General features: G+C 38.9%; 2 protein-coding genes and 1 long non-coding RNA gene across 4 annotated transcripts in view; 1 reads left to right on the top strand and 2 right to left on the bottom strand.

The window, feature by feature from the left end:
* Positions 1-204: 204 nt before the first annotated feature.
* Positions 205-4,262, bottom strand: S1PR1 (sphingosine-1-phosphate receptor 1). The gene is made up of 2 exons (XM_035537978.1): positions 4,065-4,262; positions 205-3,060 (listed from the first exon to the last, which is right to left on the bottom strand). Exon 2 carries the CDS (start codon positions 2,931-2,933, stop codon positions 1,794-1,796), a length of 1,140 nt encoding a protein of 379 aa, XP_035393871.1. The 5' UTR covers positions 2,934-3,060; positions 4,065-4,262; the 3' UTR covers positions 205-1,793.
* A 441-nt stretch (positions 4,263-4,703) lies between these two features.
* LOC118243306 (uncharacterized oxidoreductase ZK1290.5-like) overlaps positions 4,704-26,789 on the bottom strand; it is a 49,693-nt gene continuing 27,607 nt past the window's right edge. The window contains exons 4-9 of one of the 2 annotated variants that reach the window (XR_007708591.1): positions 22,548-22,639; positions 17,899-18,081; positions 17,303-17,362; positions 14,980-15,081; positions 7,702-8,430; positions 4,704-4,922 (exon numbers count right to left, since the gene is read on the bottom strand). Coding sequence is in view for 1 of the 2 variants with exons in the window: in XM_035537240.2 (XP_035393133.1) it covers positions 14,986-15,081; positions 17,303-17,362; positions 17,899-18,081; positions 22,548-22,639 (431 nt within the window). In the remaining variant the exon portion in view is untranslated. Of the gene's footprint in view, positions 8,431-14,979; positions 15,082-17,302; positions 17,363-17,898; positions 18,082-22,547; positions 22,640-26,789 lie in introns of both variants that reach the window. The other variant, XM_035537240.2, reaches the window with a different exon arrangement.
* LOC118243308 (uncharacterized) lies at positions 18,535-25,035 on the top strand. The gene is made up of 3 exons (XR_004777247.2): positions 18,535-18,788; positions 19,471-19,606; positions 23,760-25,035. It is a non-coding gene; the product is annotated as an uncharacterized LOC118243308 (long non-coding RNA).

The following is a 26,789-nucleotide window of genomic DNA, read 5'->3' as shown; positions in this document are numbered from 1 at the left end:
ATGGCATTTCAGCGTGTGCTGAGGAAAAGTCAGAGTCTAGCATTCATTTTCTATTTTACATGATATTGTAAGTGGCATCCTCTGTCTTCATTGATCAGAAAGACCCCACAAAACTGGCTTAATCCCAGTACCAAAATCAAGGAATTCTTTCACTTACTTCTATCAATAACTTCTATCAACAAAACCACACCCAGCACAAAACTCCCACAACAGTACAAAAGTACCAGTATGGTGATAACAGAAACTTAAAAAAAAATCAGTTTATTAATGTTTAGAAGTCAATAAAGCTATGTGCAAATTGAACAATAAAAGTCAGAAACATTTTAAATACTATTTTTTAAACCAGAAAAAAAAATCAGTTTAATTGCACTGGAAATTTTACTACAAAGGCAATAAATTTTCTTTACAAAATACCACTTCTAGGAGTTGCCAATAACTGTAAATCAGTCAATTGCTCTCAGCTATCCCAGATACACCACTTTTGTTACAGTAATACTCTAGGTGCATGAAGACTCCTGCATCATATTAACTTATTTACATTGTACACATTCAACCCCATTAGCACAGGTTAGAAAAACAGAGGAGTAAAAATGACGCTGTAAAACAAATACATTCAATTTAACGATAGGTACTTCTTCCACGAACTGATAAAATACAGACATCTTTGCTGAAATTATAAACATGAATACAATGTGCCAAAATGTATTGCATTTTGTTATGGAAGTGCATTTATCTATAGCCATTTTGCTTCAACTCTCCTTGTATTTTTCTGAAACTCAAGGTATTCTTTTCAGATTTTCTGACCAATCTTTACCTTTGGAAATACTGTGCAACTGACACTGACCTTCCCCTTCAGTTTTTAGTTCTTTTTACTTCGGCAAAAATGCTGCTGTTGTCAATAGTATCTTACACTGTTAGATTTACTCTCAGTCACCTTAAACAGAAATGACCTTTAGTTCTACCATGCATTTGTCATGATAATGCAGTTTGTTTAATGCTAATAACAACATGGCAAACAACATAGGGAGCCAAATGCTGCTCTGAGCTACTCCACAAAAACTGACGCAGTCAACAGAATCGTATAGGTGGACATAACTGCCAAGTCTGTCTGGCTCTTGGTCTTCAAATGTAACACGGACCAACAACAAAAATTCACAGCTATGATCTCACTAAATAAAACCCCAACAGCTTTGGACTCTGCAAATAAAACCTTACTACTTTTCTAAAAACTCTGGAAAGTGATGCCGAATTATGGTTGTATGTGCTCTAAATTATATTTGTGTGATCTCTTCCCTTGTTATATGTTAAACAAACACTTCTGACCAACTATACCAGAGCCACTGCTAAACTCAGTACAGAAAGACCTTTGTGTCAGTGGTTTGCTGCAAGTAAAGGAAAAATAACTTCACATTCTTCTCACAGGGAAAAAAAAAAAAAAAAAGGTTCATTCTCCCTTTCCCTCCTCCTCCCCCACTCTCTTTCTCTCACACACACCAGGCATCATTTCACCGAGGCATCAGTCTTTCAGAGTTACTAAGGAGATTTCAGGATATGAATGCGCCTGACAACCCTGAGCTGCCTCAGTGCAAAGACAAAACATGCTCCAGGGAAAAAGATTTTCAAGCCAGAACAGTCTGTCCCATTTCTTGAACTCCAGCCTCGCAAGTGCACCGTTTGCCTCATTAGAACTAATGCTACTCGCTCACTTGGCCCAGCGCTGATGCAGTGAGCAGGAGGCGCCTCAGCTCCCCGATTTCAGAGGAAGGCTCTGGAATACACCTCCATGGTTACTCCTAAGAAGATGAGGTAACATTGCCTGAAGACATGATGGTTTCAGGATGGTCACCTTCCTCCTTCTGTGGGTGGGAGGAGTTGTCAGACTTACTCCTGCTGAACTCCATCCCTCCGATGATTGGCCTCTTGAATTTGGTCCCCGAATCTGCCGGGGGACATTTGCAGCAGCACAGAATCTTGATGAAAGCCCTCCGCATTTCTTTGTTTGTTAACGTATAGATGATAGGGTTCGTGGCTGAATTGAGCACGGCCAGTACTAAGAAATACTCTGCTTTATATAGGATTGGGCAGGTCTTCACTTTACAGCCCACATCCAGTAAAAGCAGGATGAACAAGGGAGCCCAGCAGGCAATGAAGGCACTCAGAACTATGATCACTGTCTTGAGCAACGCTAGTGACTTTTCTGAGCTCCTAGTAGCTTTGGTAATGTTTTTTCGAAATGTCAGCCTACGGCTCCTAGTCCTCACCATGGAGTAGATCCTGCAATAGAGGACGACAATAGATAGCAAAAGGCCAGTGAAAACTGTGGTGCAAAAGAGAATATAGTGCTTGTGGTAGAGAGGCAGCACGGTGGAGCAGTTGGACAAGAGGCTGATGCAGTTCCATCCCATAATCGGGAGTCCCCCGAGTATCACAGAGATAACCCAGCAAGCACTGATCAGCAAGAAGGAGCGGAAGCTGTTGCTGCCATTGTGGAGCTTCATCTTCAACATGGTGATGTATCTCTCGATGGCAATGGCCAACAAACTGAACACAGAAGCAGACAAGGCAACAAACATGCTGCCTTCTCTTACAAACCACTGGGAGGGGGTGAGGCTATAGGTTTTGTGTCCAGAGAGCAGGAGGTTGGCAGTGTAAGCCACACCAGCCAGCAAGTCTGAAAGAGCCAAGTTCCCAATGAAATAGTACATTGGTCTGTGAAATTTCTTGGTTTTCCAGATGGTGAGCAAGACGAAAATGTTCTCTAAGATTATAAAGCAGCAAATGACGATAAAAACCACCGACGTCACTTTTATTCCACTGTCCGCATTCTCATTTAGCTTTCCCGTGTAATTATAGTGCTCTTTGATGACATAGTTGACATCAGTGTTGGCGAGGCTGCTGACCACCTTCACCGGGGCGCTGGTGCCGGAGCTCATGGTGCCAGGCTAGGTGCCGCTTCCCCCACGGCCACCGGACGGTGACACCGAGCACAAACCCGGTGGCTGCCTGCAGCTCGCGCCCGCAGCCGGCTGGCACTCCTGCACGCGCTCAGAAACTGCAGCCCTGAGAACAGGAGGCACAGACAAAGCCCAGAGTTAAAATAAGGCAAGGAAACAATGCAACAAACTTGAAATGGTTCAGAATAATCTGCTGATTGAATTGTACACCAGAGTCACAAATGCAATCACACAGAAATCAGTTTTACTCGTCTGTTAAAATGCACTTAAAAGGTGGTTAGGCATGTTAAACAGCTAAAGCCAGTGAGACAAAAAGCAGTTCTGTCATGCAGGGCTGCACAGGTAAAGCTGGAGTCAGCAGGGGCTGGCTTATTGGACTTTTTCAAGTGGGAAAGCCATCAGAGCTCCCCAGCAGTAAGCACTTGTATCTCTTTTTCTTCCGTGGGAAACACACCACATACACAACAGCAGAGATTTAGAGAAGGAATCAGGCTTGATTTGGTTTAACTGCAAATGCATGGAAGTCTGCACAGAAAGTACTTGACAGACCTGCATTCTCCTCTACTAGAGTCTGAATATGTTTTGGAAGGGGCCGGTAAGCAATATACCGATGCCATCCCAAAGAGTGGTGCAGGTAATTCACTGCTGTGGAAGAGAGCATCTCAAAGCTGTAAAGAGGAAAGGTGCCCATGACAAATAAAAGTAAAAGCACGCTTTACAAAGCCTAGAGCAGTATCAAGTTTAGAAAAAGAAGAAAGATACGTAAGTAAGTTGCACAGCAAGCCCATAGCGTGCGTCTGAAACAAAGGAAAGGCAACAAGTACCTGGCGTTAGAAATAACTAGCACTGCGAGCTTTTGATACGGACGCGCTCAAGGAGTGCGGACCCGGAGGAGGCTGCCTGCCTGACTGCGCGCACAGGCACTTGTTAGGGGTGCTTGAAAAAGTCGCCACAGCAGCCAAGGGCCGGGGAGCGACCGGAGCTGTCCGGCCGCGGGGCACGGCCGGAGGTGCGAGGCCGGCAGCTCCCCGGCTGCAGCCCGCACCGCACCACTCCGCACCGTACCGCACCACACCACACCGCACCGCACCGCCCCGGCCCTCGCCTCACCGTGCTCAGCCGCAGCGCGCTGCCCGCCTCCGCCCCCCGCATCTTGCGTTCCCGCCGAGCGACTCCGGCGGCCGGGCCCGGGGCTCGGTGGTTTTAACGCCGCCGCAGCGGCCGCTCCCCCCTCCGTTTCCGACGATCCCCTCCTAACTCCTCCCTGCCCGCCGGCGGCCGCGGGGCGGCCCGGGCCAGGACCTGGGCGCCCGGCCCGGCCCCGCCGCCTCCCCGCCCCGCGGCTGAGGCCGCCCCTTCGGATGGGGCCCCCGGGTCCTCCTCGTCCCTGGGCAGCCTTAGCCCCGGCTCCTGGGGAACGTGACAAAGAAAGTTGAAGGAAGGAGCCGAGAGTGGCTTCCCGCCTTCCCGAGCTCGGGGCCGGGCCTGGCCGCCCTCAGACAGCAGCAGGACGGGTCGGGGTGTCCCGGCCCACAGGGCCTGGGTCACTCGCCAGCCGCTTCCCCCCGGCCTGCAGCAGCCCCCCAGGGCCGAGGGCCAGCGCACAGGGCAGGCCCAAGCCAGCACTGGGACCTGGCAGATGGGGGACTTGGTTCCTGGCACTTGCCACCCCAAACACCACCATGGAGTGGTGTTTCCACGTTAAGAATAAATAAATAAATAAATAAATAAAATTCACAAGAGTCAGAGGGTGTTTAATAATAGGAAGAAAAGTTTTATTTATTTATTTATTAACAGTGGTAGCAGTGTCATTATATAGAAGCTACAAAAGAAGTTGTGGGTTTAGGTTTTATAATTCCTTCTTCAAAGAAACCCACCTCAGCGAACATGAAAGGGTGATTCCTGATAACCCACAGTTGCTCTTACTGCAGAAATGTTCCTCTTCCTTCCTTGCTCTGTTAACTCCACCTCAAATTGAAATGCAAAAGAATATCACAATAGACCAGCGCTTAATATATTAGGTCTTTTAGTTCATAGCATCACACAATTCAATTAGCAGTAGCAGTTGTTATGGGGAGGCTGCTTTCCTCTGAAACACGGTAAGAGTAACACTACCCTCAGGAGGAGAGTCCTTATTTATGCTAATCGTCATGCTTCAATTGCTCCACGCCTCTCCCAGAATGACTCAGATAAATTACACTGGCAAACAGACATTGACTCTTCCACCACAAAGCTAGAAACTTGAAAAGATGTTTAGCCTCCTGAGAGCCTGGAGGAAAATACAGCCGTTAAATTACAACTGTCAGAAAAGGCATGCAAGATAAATCATGCTTGAGGTTGACATATGTATCCCCTGCAACTGCCTGACATACCCTAGATATTTCAAGCTTTCCCCCTTATTTAGCTAATCTATAGAAAATACTAAATAAAAGTGCATTCATTAGGCATTTTCCTCTAGGAAATCATTCTCATATAATTTTAAGCAAGAGGAACATATTAAAAGAACATGCTTTAATTAAAGGATAGAATGACTCAGGGTTTCAGTAGTCAGATGTACCAGCTTTCATGTTTAGGTTATTGGTAAACCAACTGAGAGGGCTCCAACTCAAAGACGTGACATCCAACAAATTATTTGTCAGAGATTGTGTAAAATGTCTAGGCAATTTCAGTTCCACCCCAAACAGCTGGCTATTTGCATCACAAAAAGTATTGTATTAGATGACCACACACATTTATACCCATGTTGACATCTTAGCAGTGAGGATACTGAAATAGTGCTTCGCCCTTCTCAGGCAAGTGAAGCCAGCCTGGCTGATTTTGCACTAAAGGCTGTTTAAAACCTTGGAAAATGTAGGTTAATGTGGCTCAGCTGCACAGATTGCAACCTCCTCATGAGGGCTGAATCACACAAACAGGTAAATTCAGGCTGTTCCAGCCAACTCTACCAAGAGCACATGGATAAACGTTTAGTGAGAAGATTTAAGCCAGGATTATACTCCGTCCCAATCAACAGAACAAGAATTCTCTTCTTAGCACCCTCCTATCTGCCAGGTCCTGTGTTAAGGACACTTGCAATTCCATGAAATACATGACAGAAATCCAGGGTACAACTCCTTTGAAAACTCTACTCTGAGATTGCCTAGTCAGAAAAAAGAGAAAGGACAGTATAATGAATATATGCTCTTATATACTTGAGTTTTTAGGATAAGCAGGAATGCATGTTGTAGTGTCTCACACATACACAGAATTATTGGCTGCCTGTGATAAGCAAAATTCTTGTTGAAATTCCGACCAGAACTTAGTGTTCCGGGCATTGCAGAAACCTGGCTAGTCACAGGGCAACAGTAATGTGAGATCTCCCAGATAAGAAGCCTAAATTTTAGCTTTAGCATCTTAACTAAAATCACATAACAATCTGACGTGACTCAAACTGATCACTTTATGCCAATGAAACCAAAGAAAGCTGTACACGTACACCTGACAAACCAATCAGTCCCATGAAAAAGCACTCAAACAATCCTTCAAGAATTACAGAATTTGTGATAGAAGAGTTAGCATAACAACACTGACATTTGGAGCAACACTGAGAATTTCAGAGTACTTTACAAAGAGATCTTAAAAAAAAGAAAGTAAAGAATCTTAAAATAAAATCTTGTATCTGAAAAATCTCTCTCCAGCATAATTCCTGGTAACTCTTAGTTAAGCAAAAGGAAATTACGCTGTCTTGCAGGAAAATGCTTTGACCTTGTCAGAAAAAGAAGTTGGGAACTGGGGGACTCCCAAAGCCTGCATCAGTGGCCTCTGACACCAGCAGGAGATAGTGCTCTCTTAGTGCCAGCACTGCTGGATTACTGACAATTGCAGCAGAGGAGTGTGTGAACATTATCCATCACGAAAAGAGAAAAATCCCTGCAAGACAGATTTCCAAAGGATTTTTCTGCAACACACTACCCTTATGCACCTTCAACAATTTTGATCTATGCAAAACATCCTTTTATTCACCCAGAGATAATTCAGGCCACAAAACAGGGGCATTCTTCCATAAAGTGCCTGACCAAGACAGGAGATCCTCAAAGTAGTACCAACAGAATAGTTTGGCTCACCCAGAAAGTACAAAGTGGCCTGTAGAAACCCGCAAAATTCTCATGATTAGAAGAAAGGTAAAAAACAATGTGAAAAGTAAGACATTACTCCAGATTCAGACTTTTGCTGTAGACCTGGAACAAAGAGATTGTATTTTGAGTAATTTTTTAAGATTTACACTGCATAACTGAGAAAAGAAAGCAGTTCGTACTACGTAGCCTAGTGTTTGAATGCTCAGACTGTGGTTCCTACAAAATAATTTTACTTGAAGGAAGACGATGTGGCATAAATTTGTGCAAACAGAGTACTAAACCAAAGCATCTGTACTGCCTTTGATACCATGAAGCATGCTGGGTTAGAATTAGCTCCAGCGTAACATTATACAATGTTTTGTTAAGCAGTACAGATGTAATCCTCTGAATTAGGACATTTATGTCCTACCTTCAGTTCTACATGTTTTATCTGAAAGCCAATTAACTTCTCCAAACTATCACATAATACACTGTTGACGATATTTGCATAAAGCACAGATAGAAGCACCAAGTACTAATCATCTGTTTGTTTTCATTTGCTTGTTTGTTTGTTTTCGTGTTGTTGTTTTTTGTTGTTTTTTTTTTTTTTTAAGAGAAGAATACTATAAATTTGTAAGCAAAATGAATCTTACTGTAATGGAAGACAGATGAATTCAACTCCAAGGGATGTCAGGCTTCTCTTCACAGAAATCTAGGTACCTGGACACACACGTAACTTACTGGTAGGATTTTCAAAATGACAAAAATATCTACTTATTACAATTACTGTTAGTAACTGAACCAGTTATAAATGTTCTGCATATTGAAGCCTGCTCCTATCTGTGCCTTTAAGTTAACCAATACTTTACAAAATCTGTCAGGGGAAAAAAAAACAGCAACAACTGCTTTGTTCAAAAGGGTTAAAATGACACCTTAAATCAAATACATGCAGGTAAGAGAAACTTAATTACAGTATTGTGAGATAGCTTAATCCATACTGGAAGAAAATGCCAGAAAGATTCGAGAAAGCAGAGAAAACGCTTAAATTAGGCATTTTTGTATCGGTAAGAATACAACAAAGAAAAGGAAATGAAATGATTTTATTAAATTGTTAACGTGACATTAAATACAAGCTATTGTTACTGCTTTTTTTTATTATTTTTTTAACTGATACTGATTGGGTACCCTAAGTACCCAGAAGAACAATCTATTCTTCAGTTTAAAATGAATTAAAGTTTCAATTGCATTACTTTTGAACTTTAGAACAACCTGGTTTTAAATTATCCTCTCCACAATGGATAAGTTAGATGAATTAGTTTTCTGTTGATATTCATGGTGTTCAAATGTTCCGTATCTTCTTCCCTCACATTAAAATCAAAAGCCTGGTTTTGGGGAAAAAAAAAAAGAATAAAAACAGGCAATGAGAACATTGCAAAACCAGAAGCACACACGTGTTAAGTATTAGCATTCTATAATTTAGATGAACTGTTTTTATTCTGAGTACTTGATACTGATCAGTTTTATATTAATTGAATGGACTTTTTAAAAATGCCATTGTAAAAAGTTTGATACATCCATTTTTGTAAGAATTTGTATTTTACTTCTAGATCAGAAAGTTGAACGTAACATTAGGTAACACTTAATTCCAAATGAAAAGACTTGAAGAAGTTGAGAAAGTGACATGTAGTTTCTTCATGGTTATTATTGCACCCAAAGACACTTCAACACCATATTATTTATTACCATAAAACCATAAGACACTAATGTATCTAATCATGATATATTTTCTTTCATATGTGTTAAAATATAGCAGAACTTGCAGAGTGATGAAACTGTATAATGCAGAATTAGGAAACTAATTTCCATTAGGAAAGTTAATTATTTATTCCAGTAATACAGGTAAATCAAGAAAAATCCTACTATACATTTTTTTTCTAAGATTAACTAAAGATATTATTGAACATGATAATGTAACTTAACGGTCTATTCTGAAGAAGCAGAAGTCCTAGCTGAAATATATGCAATTATTTGGCAGATTACAGATCTGTAGTATCTGGGAAAAAAAGCAGTAAAATAACCATTTCCAGAAAAGGAAAGAAAAAAAAAAAGCCACCTGTGATAATTTTCCAAATTAATCAGAGGTATTTGCATCTGGCTTATAAGGCATTTGTGATAATCATGCAAAAATCTCCAAAATCGTGTGACAAAAACAGATACTTGCCATTTCATTGGTACATCTTTACATATTACACATATTATATAAATATTATTAAATATTATAATATAAAAAATGCATTAAACACCAGGGAAGTAAATTTATACCACAGTATACACACGACCTTTACAGCTATGCCTCGGTTTAATCTTTCACCAACTTTACACTGCATCCAAAGCAAGTGATTTACCATAAATTCAACTCAGCAACACTCTACTTATGGATACTCCATGGGATGACTCCAGGAGAACCATTAGGGAAGAATGAGTTCCAAGAATAAACAAAAACAAAACAAAGCAATCTCCGCTGTTGTTACCAGGAAACAGTAATTATAACATTCCCCCTGCTCCCCCCTCTGCAATTTCACAGCCAAGATATAAACTTAAGAGTAATTCATTACATGGAACTCTGAAGCCTCATATAGAGAGAGGCTCCTATAGTCTTGGAAATGTATTTTGCTGCAGAAAAAATAGAGTAATCATTAATAGAATGATATCCCTGCTAATGTACTCTGGAATTTCCTATTGGTAGGTCAGCTACAGAATGGTTCTCAAAGGGCTCTGGTGTGCAAAGCCCATACTGAGATCATAAAAGATTCCTCTTGGGCACAGGTATTGAGATCTGGCACAAATGGATTTGTACAAGGCTAGGCATCTCACAGTATTGGCCACGTCTACCATGAGTGCACAGAGTGATGCTTATTATGCCACTGAGAAGCAGTATCAGAATCACTGACTTAAATTCATTTCAGGGTTTGAGCTCCTCTTTTTTTTTTTTTTTTTTTCTTTTTTTCTTCAAGTGGGTAGTGACAAGTTTTGGAGATAGTTCTCATGCTCTGGGCCCTTAGAAAGTCATTACTATTCTATAATGTCCTGGCAGTTGTAATTAGCCCTATGTGATGCTCCAGATGGATTAGTGGCCACCGAATAAAGATCAAGACTGCATCATTTTTATCATAAATATTACACAGAATCATTCAGGTTGGAAAAGACCTCTAAGATCATCTAGACCAACCTTTAACCTAGTACTGACAAGTCCATCACTAAACCATGCTACTAGGTTCTACATCTACACGTTTCTTGAAGACCTCCAGGGACAGTGACTCAACCACTTCCCTGGGCAGCCTGTTCCCATGCCACACAAACAGTAATTTCAGTCAAGAAATTTCCCCTAATATCCAACTTAAATCTCCCCTGGTACAACTTGAGGCCATTTCCCCTCGTCTTATCACTTGGTGCTTGGGAGAAGAGCCTGACCCCCACCTTGCTACAGCCTCCTTTAAGGTAACTGTTAAGTACAATAATGTCTCCTGAGCCTTCTTTTCTCCAGGCTAAACATCCCCAGCTCCCTCAGCCAGTCCTCATAAGAGTTGTTCTCTAGACCTTTCACCAGCTTCATTGCCCTTCTTCTGATGCACTCCAGCACGTTGATGCCCTTGTAGTGAGGACTAGCTTACTAGTCATAGGCTTACTTTGAGGCAGTGCAGGTATTTGCCATTTTCTTTCAAAAGTACAGACGTTTTTGGAGGCTGCAATAAGTGCAAAAAGATTAAGTACAAAAACCACTCCCAGCACAGCAAGCTTGGCTTTTCTGTTACTTCTACCCAAAGCCCTGTAGTCAGAGATGTGCTCCGTGAGCTTCAAAGCTTTGGCAGGGGTGTGGCGATGTGGAGAGAGTTAACTGATTGGATTCAATTACTGTCCAAAAGAGCTGCTCCACCTTTGTCCCCATTTTCAAAAACAAAGGGTTAACGTCAGCTTTCCTGTCAGAATAGTTTAGTATTGCTATTTTAGAAAAGAAAATCAGCTGGTGTTAACCACTGTGCCGAAAAGAGGTGCAAATATTAGTGCAGCCTGCTTGGCTTTGTGGGTTTGTGAACTTACTAGTATTATAGTTTCTTTACTACACACCCTAATCAGAAGAATAATGTACTTGTCTTCAAATTTGTGTTGTGGGGACAAGTACAGTAGAAGAGCAGACTGATTAAAAAAAATTCCTAAGCACACACTTTGCAAAACAACTGCCATCATTTTCCAATTCAATGTTCTCAGGTACCTTCACCTCCAGTCATATAAAAGATGTAAGTCTGAAGCAGGCAAGAAAAGGAGAGAGGGAGCCACTCAAAGGCAGACAGGAAGCTACTTGGCTGCACAGAAAATGGCCTCACCCTTCCCACTGACTTTCCGTTTTTTTTTTTTTTCCTTATTTGTTTTAAGAGTTCCCTTCCAGTTTCAGTGCTCCTACAAAGAAGGCTGAATGCACTTTGTTAGGCAACACTGATAAATGGTATCTTGTTTTAAATAATGGTTTATCTCAACTAGAGAGGAGTGTCCCAATCATTCACAACCATATATAACCTACATAACATGCCTTCAATTTGCAGATGTATTGCCTAGACCTGCTGTCAAGACGGTGGGTTGCAATAGTAAAATGCATGCATTGCTGTATGTTAAAAATGGTCACGGTAGCAAGGTGAAAGAGCTTTCTCTCTGGAGAAAGTGTGTCTTAGGCAAGTATGGACAAGAGAAGGAATTTCAGCCCTAGGGAAGAACATACATGGTATCATTCCAAGAATACATTCGAGGGATGTCTTCTGAACCAAAAAAGAAATTAAACAAATGGTATTAAACTTCCTGATTTCGTACGTTCTGCACTTTTATATCCTTCTGTTCTGCTAGATTTCACTTCTATTACAGAACATCACTCCTCACTGCTACCCCTAGATCTCACTACTGTTCATGTTCCAATTTGTTATTAGTTGACTTACTTTATACTGTTATCAAAGTTGTCAGTACTTTAGAAGTGTTCACTTAGACACAGTTAAGTGGACTTATCATTCTACAGCAGCCCTTGTTTAAAAAGAAAACTATCAACATATTAAATGCCAATTTAGTTGTAGAGAGGAGCATAAAATATCAGCCTACTTAGTCTGTTGTCCCTGTGCAACCGGATCAAAACTAGAAGAGGATTTGCTCAATGCCACTAAATTAACTAACAAGGTATAAGATTTGTGAAAGCTGTTTTCAAGGGAAGAAGCTCCAGTGAGGTATCCCAAGCACACAGGAGACAACAGGATTCCAGTCCCTTGGGAGAATTATAGCTTCTAGCAGAAAACAACGGGGATAAGTGATGGCACGATATAAAAAACAACACACCACACCTAGGAGAAAGATAACACGGGTCAGCTGAGTCCTGGCACTTAAATAGTTCTAAAGCCACTACCTGGTAGCAAAGGAATTGGTGGGAAAATTCACACACACACACACACACACAAAATCCTAGAAAAAAAGCCCTGAAAATCCTGCAATAATCAAGTCTAAAGGTAGATAAGTATCAGATTAAAACTGCTCCTTAGAAGTATGCTATTATAGTAATAGTGTTTCTATCTTATTATTCCTTTCATTACTCACTGTACTGCTTAGATAATATCATCTAGATCAGAGAAAATACTGCCTTGACTTCCTAGCAAAACCAGATACAAATGCAAGATTAAAATCTCTTTGAAAGAGGGAACAATAAAATCTATCAATGGATTAGGAAGCCATCCTCACTGCAGTCTATAGTCATCACAGTAACTAAATCTGGTTTAGTTCTGTTTAGCTCAGAACAGGGAGTCAGAAACAGCACAGGAAAATCAGAGCTCTTCTGCCCATCATGAGACTTCTAGGCACATAACTAGTCCTAACTGAATATTGCCTTGATAAAACTGAAGCTAAAATTTGCCAGCTTACATAAAGATTTGGTTCCCTTTGTATTATCATTTATGTTGGAAATCGTATGTTGATGTGCTGAGTGTTTATTCAGAGATAACAAGGTAAAACGCCCACTTCTCTTTTGTAGTTTCTGAGATAGTCTTCGCTGACTAAAACCCATATTGAATGAATACTAGGCACGTGATTCACTTCTAGTCCTTGTTCTATGAATTCAGATACGATGTGAAGCAATGAGTCCCCCAGCTACACAGTGCTATGTAACACTTTTATGCATATTGCTAAAATCTGAGCAAATTACTATGCTAAGGTATTATTCTATAAAGTGATTTTTCAAAAGCAGGATTATGCAATGATCACAGATAGAAAAGTTTATTTGTGGGCATTCTTTCCAGTTTTTGCTTAGTCATTGCCATCATTTTCTGCAAAAGCTGAAAAAAATACCTTAATTTTATAAATAAGCCTTACTTTTTGACATATTGAACCCCTCATTACAACAGTTAAACCAGGTACATTGCAGTTCTTGGAACACCTGAAGTGACATTACTAAATACTGAAGCACCCCATACTGTAGACCACACTTGAAAAATTGCAAGATAACCTTAATGCGTAGGTAGTGCATCTTTTTGGAACAGTACATTGTCCATTGTACAGATATTAATGAGGGCAGCTTTTCATACAATATCTTGTTTTAAAAATCATAAATAAAACAATAATGATTCAAGAGGCAAACCTAAACATATTTTCTCTGAAATGTTTACCAGTAGTTGGTTTTACCAATTAATTATGCTGAGGAGCTGTTATCAACAAGGTTAAGTATTCTGTATTTTATCCGAGCTGTATGGAAGCTCAGCTTTGAGGAAAAACACTACAGGCTGGAATATATGACTGCTGCAAGCCATTTCTTGATAAAAACTAAGGAGCTTTGTTTCACGATATGACTAAAGCAGAACAGCACTGGGAAAACTGCCTCAGGAAGTCCACACACAATATAAATCATACTCAGATTTTCCATACCTTTCTAGACACGGGAACTCTTAAAATATCAGACCAATGTGACTAGAAGTTCAATACTCAGCAGATAAAAGACTTTGCAGACGTGTTTCTCAAAACAGACTTGTAAACTACAAATATCTGTATCTACATCTACCTCTTTATATACATACATATTTTATAATAACTCTCTGAAGAACATTCTGTTCTTGAAATTTCCTGGACAAATCCAAAGTGAAAGCTAAACTAATTCTCACTAAAAGCTACACAAAGCTCACCAGAATTTCCTGTAAGAGAAAAAGATGCTTAATAACAAAGATGCCTCTTTGGCTCTTAAGAGCTTCCCGCTCAACTCTTATCCATGCAGTCAGTTTATTTGTGCATGGATTTCTCTGGAAGTATTCCTACTTTGTTACGACTACAGGCTTGTAAATAGTACACATAGAAGTCTCTAGGTCAATGCCATTATTATGCAGTAATATATATAAAACTCCTTCTTGCGATGCTTATATATTGCTTATTACAGTGAGATCATATTCTTCATGGAGTTTTACAGTATAGTATAAATACTGTAGTGATAATGGTATTAATATGTTTTTTCCACCCAGCTTTTTCTTCTTCATATATTGCAACCCTCTAACAAAATACCTGAAAAATTACTTTGAACTCAACACTTGTACACTAGTAGGTAGCATTTTTTCCTACATTTAAAGACATGATATCTCCTCATGTTCATTGGTTAAGTGGCCTGATGTGAGGTCAATGTCATAAATAGGAGGCTTTGCACAGGCTTCAGTGAACTGTGTATCAGGATTTTAGACGGAAATATAAGATCTCAGGACAAAAGCACTACCCTCAGAAATTCTTTTGTCTGTTATCTATGTTAAGGATTTCAAATCAGTTATCATTAATACCAGACAGTAAGCTCACAATTACACTCTTATTGCAACCTTCCCTGAATTTAAATTATGTGGTATGACATATTGATTACTGACAAAGGAAAAAGCGCAAACCTTCGTTCACACAATAAGGCTTGGGTCCCAGGAAACATGTCTCCCATCATGCAATCCATTTAGAATTTCAACATCATCTTCTGCTATTGTAAAATCAAACACCTATGGGAATGCATATATAGTTAACATCATGAACATAGAATCAGGAGTGTTTCTATCATTTAAGTTTGAAGCAGAATTTTTCTATTTTTTTTATCCTTCTGGAAATTACATTTTGTCGCAGACAAACATCATTCTATTAAGTTAACAAGCTCTACTTGGCCCTTTGCTGTCTTTGTGACTCATTTTCATTTGCAGACCCTGTTGAGATGGTTTTGTAGCACTCTGGCCTCAAGCAAGGCTGCAAGACAATGGCAGCACCAAAGCTGTTTTTAACAGCATTCTATATGGTCATTGCCAGAGGTATACGAATACTGACTGCAATCCCCCTGGAAACCTGAGCTCGATATTTTGGTTATATCCAGATGTTCATTTTAAAAAGTGTCACAATTCTTTTCCTCAGAACTTTAGCCAAAGAGAATTATTAGAAGGTATAGGAATTTTTATGAAGTTAGCAATCTAAGGTTTTATCTATCTCTATCTTTTCCATGTGTACTTAGAGAAAATACTCATGGATCAGCTAACGCAGAAAAAGATACAGTGCTACAGTTTCTCAGTACTAATGCTGACTTGAAAGCAACCGCCTCTTTTCATGCATAGGTTCCTACAGCGACTGACTTACCCTGTGGTGAAATCTACAACATCAGTGATGGTGCCAGCGTTTTCTTAGCAGGTGACTTATTTGGACAATACCACTTCAGAACTGAATTTGCTTTAAATTGCTCCGTTGTCTTTGTCAGAGCTCCTTCATACTTAATGAAAAGATCCTGTGGAGCCTCAACTGCTGCCAAATGAGCTACCCCCACTCTACATTATCCAGCAATTGCTGTGTGCTGGAATGCCCCACGTAGTTGAACTTCAATGCTCAAGGTTTTTAATTCTGAACCACAAGTCACAAAACTAGAAATACTGTATACTACACACTCAGGGTTCACTGAGGTCCATGTTTTCCCCATTTTGACTAGAAATCATTGAGACTCTAACACATTGGCATGGGTAAAAAAAAAAAAAAAAAGGAATTGTGATAAACAACATCAGACAACTGTAATACCCCCCCGCCCCATCCTAAATGTTCTGAGTTTTGCTGCAATGCAATCCTTCAGCTGCATTAAATGAATTGGTGAGGCCACAGAATAAAATCCATAAAACACAGAATTAACTTGGATTTAAAAATATCATTGGGTAAAAAAAAAAAAAAAAAAAAAAAAGAGAAGGAGAGATTTTTAACCTGGTTCTGCTCTCTGATCTGGTTCACAATACTTTGCCACAAACAGCTGTGCTTGTACCACAGAAGCAGGGCAGGTGTCAGAATAAATAGTCGAGGCAGGAGCTACATAAATAGGCATAGCCACCAGGAGAAAACCTCATTACATGTGTGTTAATTTACACTTAGAGCACATGGACAGTGATTTAACTGACAGTCAGATGTTTGCTGTCTTCTTCCCGATTTACCAAACAGTTCATACTCCTAAAATATTTTTGAAAGAACAGTAAGTTTGTGGATTCCCCTCCCCCGCCACCCCCCCTCCCAAAAGCGCACTTTCAGATTACAGAAATGGGGAGAAAAAATAAGGAATGAATTAAAATCATTCAGTATACCGAGAAAAAAAACAAACAGGGAGATCATGCTGCCAATCCTCAGTTCCTTCCCACTTCTATTCGTGCATACCCTACATCCTGTGACCTTCTCTGTAAGTCAGTGGGAAGAAGGTAGGGGAAGAGTCAGCTTTGCCAGGACTGTGACTTCCTCAAGAGGTATCTGGGATATCTCCAACAGAGTTTTACAGCTTTCATACAGTGTCTCTGTGCTATGCATAGCATACAAATTCCTTACATTTGATCTATATGCTTATCACAAAAAGAACCTAACCATAACCAGACTAGATTTTCTACTATCACTCAAGTAACAAGTAAAGATATTAATGACAAAAATCAACTATGAAAGTTGATTTTTCAGTATTTAGTAACTCTGTGGATAACTTTTTTGTACATAGTGATTAAATCTCCACTGATTTCTGGCATTTTTGAATTATGTGTGTGGTTTATTATTTTTAATTTATTTATTTTTTAAATGTACTGTGGTAATTCTAAGCTGCTATAACTTGCTAATTTTAACTGAGTTGCCCTAATATTAAAATGGTATAGGACAACAGACAGACAAACCAAAATATTAAAAACAGTAGTTTGGATATTAGTCGAACTTGAGTGTATAACTAAATCTTACCTTGCAGTTTTCCTGTATCCTTTCTGCTTTCGTGGACTTTGGAATAGTCACAATCCCATTCTGAAAAACATAATTATTTTCATCATTAAAATTTACATAGTTTCAAAGAAAATACTCTCTTCAAAATATTTCAAAATGTTCCTCATGCCTTCTGAGGTTTTTCTTCCATTTTTCAAAGGACACTGACATTTCCATAGGTTATTTGTAATTGCAGTTATGTAGAGTGCATTAAATTCCAACACAGATTATGTAGTCATTGTAAAACACTATTTCACTGCTCATCCCTTTGTGTTGAGTGACAGAAACAGAACGATTCCCCCTTACTGTTTATAACTTTTAGTTTGAAAACATCTCTTTTATTGGTGATTCCTTTCATTCTCTACAATCAAATTATTTGCATATTTAAAACGGTGCCATGGTTTGTGTATTACATTGCAAATTTCCTGGACAACAATTAGTTCATAGGCTGTCAAAATACTGAAGGCAAGAATACTTTCTTTATAAATTCTGTTTTGAGGCACAATATCCCAAACTATTTGCATTTTATTTTTTTCCTGAGAGAGGAGACAGGTTTTTAATTACTACCCTCCAATTACCTGTACACTCCAGCGTATGCAAATCTGTGCTGGAGTTTTGCCATATTTCTTTGCCAGCTGAATGACACTAGGATGAGTGAGTGCTTCACCTTTAGCTAAAGGACAATAGCCTTCAAAAACAATACCTCTGCTCCTACAATAATCCACCAGCTCCTGAGGTCTTTGGAAAGGGTGGTACTCAGCCTTAGATAAACAGAAAGAAACTTTTAGTCAAAACCTTGAAAATACATTTAGTAGCAAACATTATCATTGATAAATGAGAATATTTTTACCCTATTGCTTTTAAAATGCAATACGAGTGAAATCACTGCTTTGGAAGATATATGAAGGATATTAATCTACAAACATTTTGGCATTAATTGGCACAATAATTTCCTATGCATTTTTTGTTTACCACAGAAATAAAGTATGAGTAGTTGTCTTCCCTACCTGCGGTTGGACTTACACTGTTGTTCTGCTCAGTGTTTGAGAAATGCATGCAAATGCATACTGTGAGTCAGCATTAGGTCATTTTTATGGGTGATTTGAGACTACCTTCTCTTCCCCCAAATTACTTCTTTTCTTATCTCTTGACTGATGTTCTTCTTGGGGTTGCACAGGCAAGGGGAGGAGGCAGGGCTGAGACTGGGTTTGCAAGACACTGACCAGAACAATATGTCTAGGGTGAGGGCCTGACCTGTGAAGAAAAGTGTTGGCACAGACTGCACATGGAAAATCCTGTATTCCCTGTGTGGCGTCACAACCAACAACACGGCAGGAAGCAGACATGCTGTGGAATGAGCAGCTCTGGAGACCCTTTGCTAGGACGGCAGATCACAGATTGCCCAGAACCAGTTAAAAGGAGAAAAGTAACAAGCTACAAAGACAGCTACTGGAAACAGAAGTTACTGGTAAGTGATCTCAAAAAAGCCACTTATTCTGGCACTTAGTGAAAGCCAAAAATGAACCTCTGTAATATTCCCTTACTCTGTTTACTTCAAAAAATATTTCACAGCTTATACATTGTAAGAAACATACCTTCCTCTGCATTCAGGTGAAAAGTGGTGGCATTTTCTTTTAAAAAGACAGAGTCCATAATCATGTGATGTGCCTTCAGCACAACTAGCCGTCACCACTGTTCCAGTGATCTAACTCTTGCGCATTTAGAAGAAAAGTACTCTTCTGAACAATTACCTCAACACATGGAATCTGGAAAATTTCTTCTGCCATAAAAAGGACAAATGAACGTTTCCTGTTTCTCATCTTTAGTACATGTTGTCTTTTCAGACAACAATAGTCAGGAACAATAGGCTGGCAGTCATTCAATATACGCTAAGAAAAAACTGTGCCCCTAGAAGGCTGGGCTGAGTCAGCCTAAAGCTGCTATGATCTAAATTACTAGGTGGACTCGGGAACAAGGTTCAAGCAGCAGACACATCCATGTCTTCAACCTTTGATGTTTCTTGACCTTTGCGTAGCCTTTGTATTTCAAGTTTATATTTGAAAGACCAGTGTTTAGGTCATACAGTTATTCACTTGTTTGCACCTGACCTGACTAGAAAATATTCTCATTGTTTATTATGCAAAACTGAGGGGGAAAAAAGAGTGAGCAAGCAGTTCCTTTCAGAACACTGATTAACAAAACCCAAAGCAAGCCTAGTCTACCTGCTCCTTATCCAACTACACCACAAGACTGAGCATCTTTGAGAAACACCACGTACTCTTCTGGGTAAGTATCATTTTGCACTGAGTATTAGATACAGATATACAGTGTCTTCGAATGTATTAATATACTGTGAATATTGGGATTTCATAGAAGTCTTTGTAAGTATTGTCTATCAGGTGTATTAATAGTAATAATTTTAGAAGAGGTTCTTTACACTAAGTATAATAAGTAATGTAGCCTTATGATCAGATGCTGAAAAATCTGAAGCATCTCTATAGCAACAGGTGACTTATTCAGCATTTATTACTAATGTGCCTGCAAGCAGCATTTAGGTGCTGGTCTAAAAAGGGTTCTCAGCAGCAGAGCTGCACCATAAATACTTAAAGCAAGTAGAGCATGCTGCTGTGTTACCCGCTTGTTTCACAAACAGGCTATACAGCAACAACCACCTCCTCTCTTGGAACATGATTTATGCCTTTCACTGAATCAAGAGACTCCCAGATTTCATGAGCTGAATTTTGTCATACACCTTTGTGTATTGGTAGGAGCAAGTATTTTTCTTTTTAAAAGTAATCCTAAAACAATGAAATGCATACAGTGAAATAATCACTACTGAATTTGTTTTTATTTTAAAACCTTTCTGGAAGATTCCAGCAGCATCTGAGGGCAAGGTACTAGCATCCTGAGCTGAGGAGACATAGGGTGGGTGGCCAGTACGCGCTTCCCCTCAAAATAATAATTCCTACTTCCTGGCCTGCCCCACCCTTGCTATTTTAGTCACCAAACTTTTCTCAGGCAAGGGCTGTCTGTCATACAGCTGCAAAGGAAGATCTTGGTCTGTTCTGGCACTCTACCCTGAGTGATTTGTGTGTAAAATCTGTCATACATTTAATAAAGCAGTTCACAGTTCACATTACTGAACCTTCACAGCTGCTACTTGGTCAGCCACAGGGGAACTCCAAGAAAGCACAGATTTTTATGACAGTCGTACCGCAATGGGGGAAAAGTTAAGCCTAATACATGGACCTAGACTCTCAGTGGGGTACACATGACAGTACACACTTGACAGTACGCGAGCCTTACTCATTCCACCCTGCTGCAGATTCATCAGATCTTTTCACCCGGTAAAGCTCTCCTGCATCTGGATTTCAGTCAGCTTCTCAAGGGGAATGCACAGCCTTACAATTATTTTTCCTCATAAAACTGACATTTAAGCCCCCAAATGAGTTTTCTTCATAGAGGAACAGTTCACGTGAGCTTACATACAAACGCCTCAAAATCCTAAAATACCCTTTTACCTTTTACAAATTTACATAACTGGGCTCAATATCAACGGTGACATTAACACATTTAAGTCACTTCTGCAAATAACTTCTTCATGCAGTATAAAAATATTGATGAGCACCCCTACATGGAATTTGGAGAAGATCAGTTTAGTTTCAGTGAGTTTATTAAGCGAATGTATACATTAATTATTATTTTTCCTACTGAGTAACAGGCACAAGCAAAAGTATTTTCCTTGAGCATAAATACAAGCCTTTCACTGCCAAGTCAATTACAAATTCTAGAATACAAAAATGTAACTTCTAAGATACATTTCACTCTACCTGATGCCAGAATTAAATATTTTTAATGGTTTTACTTAGAGCATTTGACAGTAGTTTTAGCAGTAGGTTATAATTTTTAAAACTGCTTAATTACTACTAAATACATTAGAAAGAATACATTCTTGAAAATACAGGTCTTTCCTACTTTGGTCCATCCTACCTTATTGAAGAACATATTTTTTTCCCCAAGAAGAGAAGCAGTGCTTACAACTTGGTTTGTTAAACAGAAGCACTGCTTTCTACCTAGTTTGTGAAGACTACAAAAAGTCTAATAAAGCACCTCATTTCTCCGGCCTTCCTACTTCCTTCTCTTCACAGAAAAATAACTCAGTTTTAACATCCTAAGAACTGTTGGAGCTGCAACACTAAATTCGTTATGCAAATTTAAAACAGGTAATAGGAAGTGATTTTCCTTCATTTCTACATAATGACTGCTTGCAAATGTTTTGTATTTAGATATTAGTTCACTGAAAGACTAGGCTACCTCAGGCATAACTACAGCAAAGATCTTCTGTATCACAAAGTAATGGACAATAAAATAAGAATTGAGTATAGCACTTCCATTCTCAAATTTAAGAATTCATTAGAAAACTTTCATAATTGTCCTTTGGTAACCTTTAGTATAGTCAGCAAAACCCCAGAGATGTTAAGTTCTGTCACATTCTAAGCCACCTTTTTGTGCCTGCTTATGACATTACACCACAAAATGCTGCCAAAAATCCTTAACACCTGCAGAAAAGGAAAAAGCATGTGTCTGCACCTCAGCCATTCCAGTTCACAGTTCTATGTTAGCTTTAAGAACATTTTCACTGGCAGTAGGTGGTAGGAACTGAAGCATGAACTTCTACCACAGCTGCAACAAGGGAACAGCTGTCAGCATCCTGCAAGTCTGCCGGAATGTAGGTGGCAATCTTTTATCACTGAATTTAATGCAATCTTTTTGATTAAAATAAGGAGAGAGCAAGGGGAACAGCACCCTTGCATGGATACAGAATCACCTAACACTTTCAGTGTTGCTTAGAGGAATTACATTTAGTATTTCAACACAGGATCTCCAAAACTTTGTTTACTCCGCAGACACTAAACATTTAGTGCTACTTGAATGTTATTTCTAAACTGTTTTATCATCAAAAACTGGTGCACTGACCATTTGTTTGTGCTTTAACACCAGTCACAAACAAGCTGCCTGGCAAAAACTGGGGAAATAAAAGGACAAAGGACATTATTATTATTATTTCTTTCCAATTCAGGTCATCTTCCTGAATGGTTTCCAATACACGTATAGAAATGAAAGAGAAGAAATTGCAGAGTAAAGTTATTATGTGTAGTCTTTCAGGCACAGGGCTGTGGAGGAGTGGATTAGTAACCAGATACTTTAATTCTATTTCTCCACTCACCTGATTAACATGTGGAGTAACCACACAGTCTTCCTTTAGTTGCTCAAGATGACTGATAAGAAAGTTGCTTACGCCAATTGACCTACACAAACCTAACAAGAGAAACAGAAAAAAGTGTTGGGATGATCTTAACTACCTGGGAGGATTACTTGAAAAATGTCACTTTCAAAAAAGAAAATGATTGGTACAGATCATTTCTGTAGAGCAAAACACTACAAAGAAACACAGAAAACAGCACTGAAATGTAGTTTGACAGTATTATCTGAAAGCATGGTTTCGTCACAGTCACACTAGGAAATCATTTTACAATCCAAACACACTGGAAACTCCCCAGTGTATAAAAACGCCAGGCTAAATTCTGGGAAAGGCTAATGTAGTATAAGCAAAGAACAATTGGACTTCACCAGAATGAAAAGAAGGAAATGGCGTTCTGAGCAGCTTGCCAAAGCTAAAGAAAAGTGGAACATTTGCAGAAGACTAATAAGGTGTGAGCAATAAAACACAAGGACATGCAGCCCAAATGAACTACATAACCCCACTTATATTTTTATTAGTTTATTGCTATTAAAGAGACATTACATAAAACTCAGTATAACAACTTTAAGTAGTTTCTAACAAGAATTAAGAAGTTCAAAAGTGTAGGAAGTAGAATCTGCATTAGAATGGCTAGATTTCTCTGCTCCTGTTGACACACAAATCACATGACACATAGGTGATAATGAAAGCTTTTTTGTTTTTACCTTAACTGTGTATATATGTGAATTAAGTGCTGACAGTTCTGAAATCAGATGTCTTCCTTCAAACCTCAGATATGATAGAGTGCAACTCCCATTATAGGCCTGCCACAATACCTCAAACCCGACTATTCCTTGACAATTTGGTCCCTATTCTGTGCTAAACACAGTTAACAGGGAAAACAGTTGTCATCAGGCTAGCAGTGTTCTCCTTAGGCTGTAGATTCTGCAGATTATGGCTCAGACTTATTTCTTTAGTAAGTGAACTTTGGTTTTACTTGATCTGCATTTCAACCTTTAACTCTGCAAATGGAAAGTGCCTCAAGTTGTGTGAACATAGGAGTCTTAGCATTTCTCCTGGCCAATTCTATACTGTGTACATGTATGTCCTCCTCTATATACATACATACAAGTAGCTATAGCAAAAAAAAAAAGGAATTAAGACAAAATTATACTTTTTTTTTTTTTTTTTTTTTAGAAAAAGAAGATGCTACTTGGTAACTTCAGGCATTTGGTGTCACAGGAATGACTTCTAGACTGAAATTGCCACTGTCTCGAGGTTGACAGGGAGCTATGCAGAGCACTTTTGATATTGAACCGCAAATACAGAACACATAAAAAGCACATATTAATGAAACTGAAGTACATGAATAATTTAAAAGGAATAATTTTGCTTATCTAGAATAAAGATGATGAAAAAGTTGGAGGAAAATGTATTAACCATTCCTAAACTATTCAGAAAATGTACATGCGTTTTATGAATACAAAAAATAACTTGCTAAGAGACTATGAATTGGCATGTAAAAATTTTGCAGGTTAGATTTGCTCTAGCAAGATAAAGAAATTGAAATTTTCTAGCCTTCTCCTATGAAAGCATATTAAGTAACGTTACAGCTTGCTAATTATTAGAAACACACTGTTAAAGTCCTTAAAAAAAAAACAAAACTTGTGTTACACCATATAAATACAGGTAAATTGACTGCTGTGTTGCTTTCATATGTTTCAGCAGTAGAAGCAGATAAGCAGCACAGCAGCAAAACCTGCATGCATACTACTGCTTTTTAATGTGGTTTCTTTTGTAGAATACAAGGACAAAAAAATACATTAGCAACTTAAGCGCTAGACAGCTTTCACTTACAGAAATGATCACTGTTCAAGATGTTTAATGCAATTAGGTTATAACCTGCATTACAGCAATTTGCATAATTTGTATGTAATCTGCCAGAAGGAGCGAAACCCAAGCTTTTGATTTCTACTGACAAACAACCCTGGAGTGGCAACACTAATAAATCATTATGCCAAAGAAGTGAGAAAAACATTTGCAGTTTTAACACAATGGTGAACCAAAATATTATACATTATTGTTGAAAGCTAAGGAGTTACAAGAAACATGCTGTTACTGCCCTTGAAGAATAAAGCTTTTATTTCAGGCTGAAATAAAACAAACCTCAAATACAGACATAAAAGATGAAGGCTTTTATTAAACTTGTCCATTCCCACAAAAATCTTCAATTTTTTTTTTCCCTACGGTATATTTCAAGATGTTTTGCTCCTAATAGACCTTGAAGCCTGTTCTGTAGTCTCACTGCATTTACTGATAGGAAGTTTTTGGTTGATTTCCCATCATGAAATTCCACATTAGTTATGTATTATACCATAACAGTCTGTGTCACAAGTCTCAAAAACACCAGAATGCTCCTGAAATGTGTGTATGTGTGTGTGTGTGGGGGAGGGTAGTATTTATTTCCAATTTTATACCTGTTTAATGAGTTTAGAAATCCCATTTCAAAGAATTCAGGCAGATTTCATATCTTAGTTGTTATGACAACATCCTTTTAACAAAATCAATTTAACTAGTCCTAAAGTTCAAGTCCTCTGAGTTAAAAGTTTACAATGTGCTAGCTGCAATACCTCTAGAAAGTACACTTTTAAAAGATATATCTATACTATCTTACTTACAAAGTCACAGCACTTTGACTCAAGGAGAAAAGTATCCTCCTTATCTGCTTGAGGAAATGAGTGGTTTGGCCCCAGGAAGACTTTGAGAAACTACCACGTGCAACAAGTTTGCAATTCCCCATTAGTTCCTAAGGCTTATTGAGGCTTTGCCCTACTCCACGTGGCTCTGACTTCAAGGAAAAATTGGCAATGATGCTTTTATGCATGCTAAAAATTGACTGACCAATGCACAATGGTGGAACAGAAATTTTCAGCCAGCTTTGAAAAACATGTAACTCTGTAAAACACGTTAGAAAACATATTGACCCTCAATATAATGGTTAATAATAATGAGAAAAAAATATATATTTTCCATTACACACAAAATAATCTTGGCTGCCACCATGCAGGTACTTTCACCACACTATTTTACTCCCAGCTGCTGTGATGCAACACATCATGCTAATGGACGGGCTTGCAATGTAGCCGTGTTGTTTAGCTCACAGCAGTTTTTATGGCAACCTAGAAAATGATTGGGTATTTTTTCCTTTACTTAGTGTAATACCAAACTGTACAAAGTTTCATGGACACTACTACCCCTGCAACAATAAAGCATAAATATACTGTCTTGGCACCACAACACTGCTTTAGTACAATAGTGAACCTTATCTTTCCCTAGCACTACTATGGACTTTTACCAAACTTCTAAATACTCTCTAACATTAGCTGTACAAAGTTCAGATCAAAAAGGTTCTTTAAATTACAAAATTGGATACTGGGTTTGTGGAGCCAATTTTCCTCCCCCTCCCTGCAGCTAGAGCACAGGAAAATTCCCACATCCACAGAACAGTGCCCGCTCTGTTACATGTGCTGTTCAGGCCACAGAATACAAGCAAATAGGGATCCACTTCTCACAAGAGGTCAGCTGCAGCAACTGCACCTTTATTAAAGGAGGTTACACAGGTTGGAAAGGTCCACATTCTCTGTGATATGCACATTAAGAACTTTTCTGTATGCAAATGGTATTACTCACAGAAACCATAAAGGGTATGATTTCAGCACAGCTTGCTAAATCCAAGCTGTAGGCTGAGTGTGTCCCACAGAGTGCAAGCCAAAGCCTTAATAAACAAAACAGAAAACTCTTACACACATCCAAAAAGGAATTAAGTTCTAGATCTATAAGACTTGCTCCGATTTCACAGACATAGACACCAAAAGACTAAGTGTCCTATCTAATGTCACACAGGAAGACTGTGGCAAAACTGATGACAAGACCCATTTCTTAACTGAAAAAAAATCATGCTTCCTTCCCCAAAGGATGTTTTTATCTTATCCATTACTGTAGCCTAGGAGTATTACCAGCCTTAAAATGACTTTCCTGCTTCTACAATTCCATGACTATTACTCCTGCTACAGATCACCTATGAACCACGATAAACTGCAAGAACAAATGAGGAAGCACGAGTAGAAGTCAAATTGTCAGTTTCTGTGACTGAAATCTCATAAACATTTGGTTTACATAACAGTAAAATAGCTAATTAAGTAGCATGATGCCGCAACACTAGCTAAA

Source organism: Cygnus atratus, chromosome 8 (assembly GCF_013377495.2).
Source record: "Cygnus atratus isolate AKBS03 ecotype Queensland, Australia chromosome 8, CAtr_DNAZoo_HiC_assembly, whole genome shotgun sequence".
Taxonomy (NCBI): domain Eukaryota; kingdom Metazoa; phylum Chordata; class Aves; order Anseriformes; family Anatidae; genus Cygnus; species Cygnus atratus.
The sequence above is the reverse complement of the archived record's forward strand: the minus strand, read 5'-3'. Positions and strand labels throughout refer to the sequence as shown.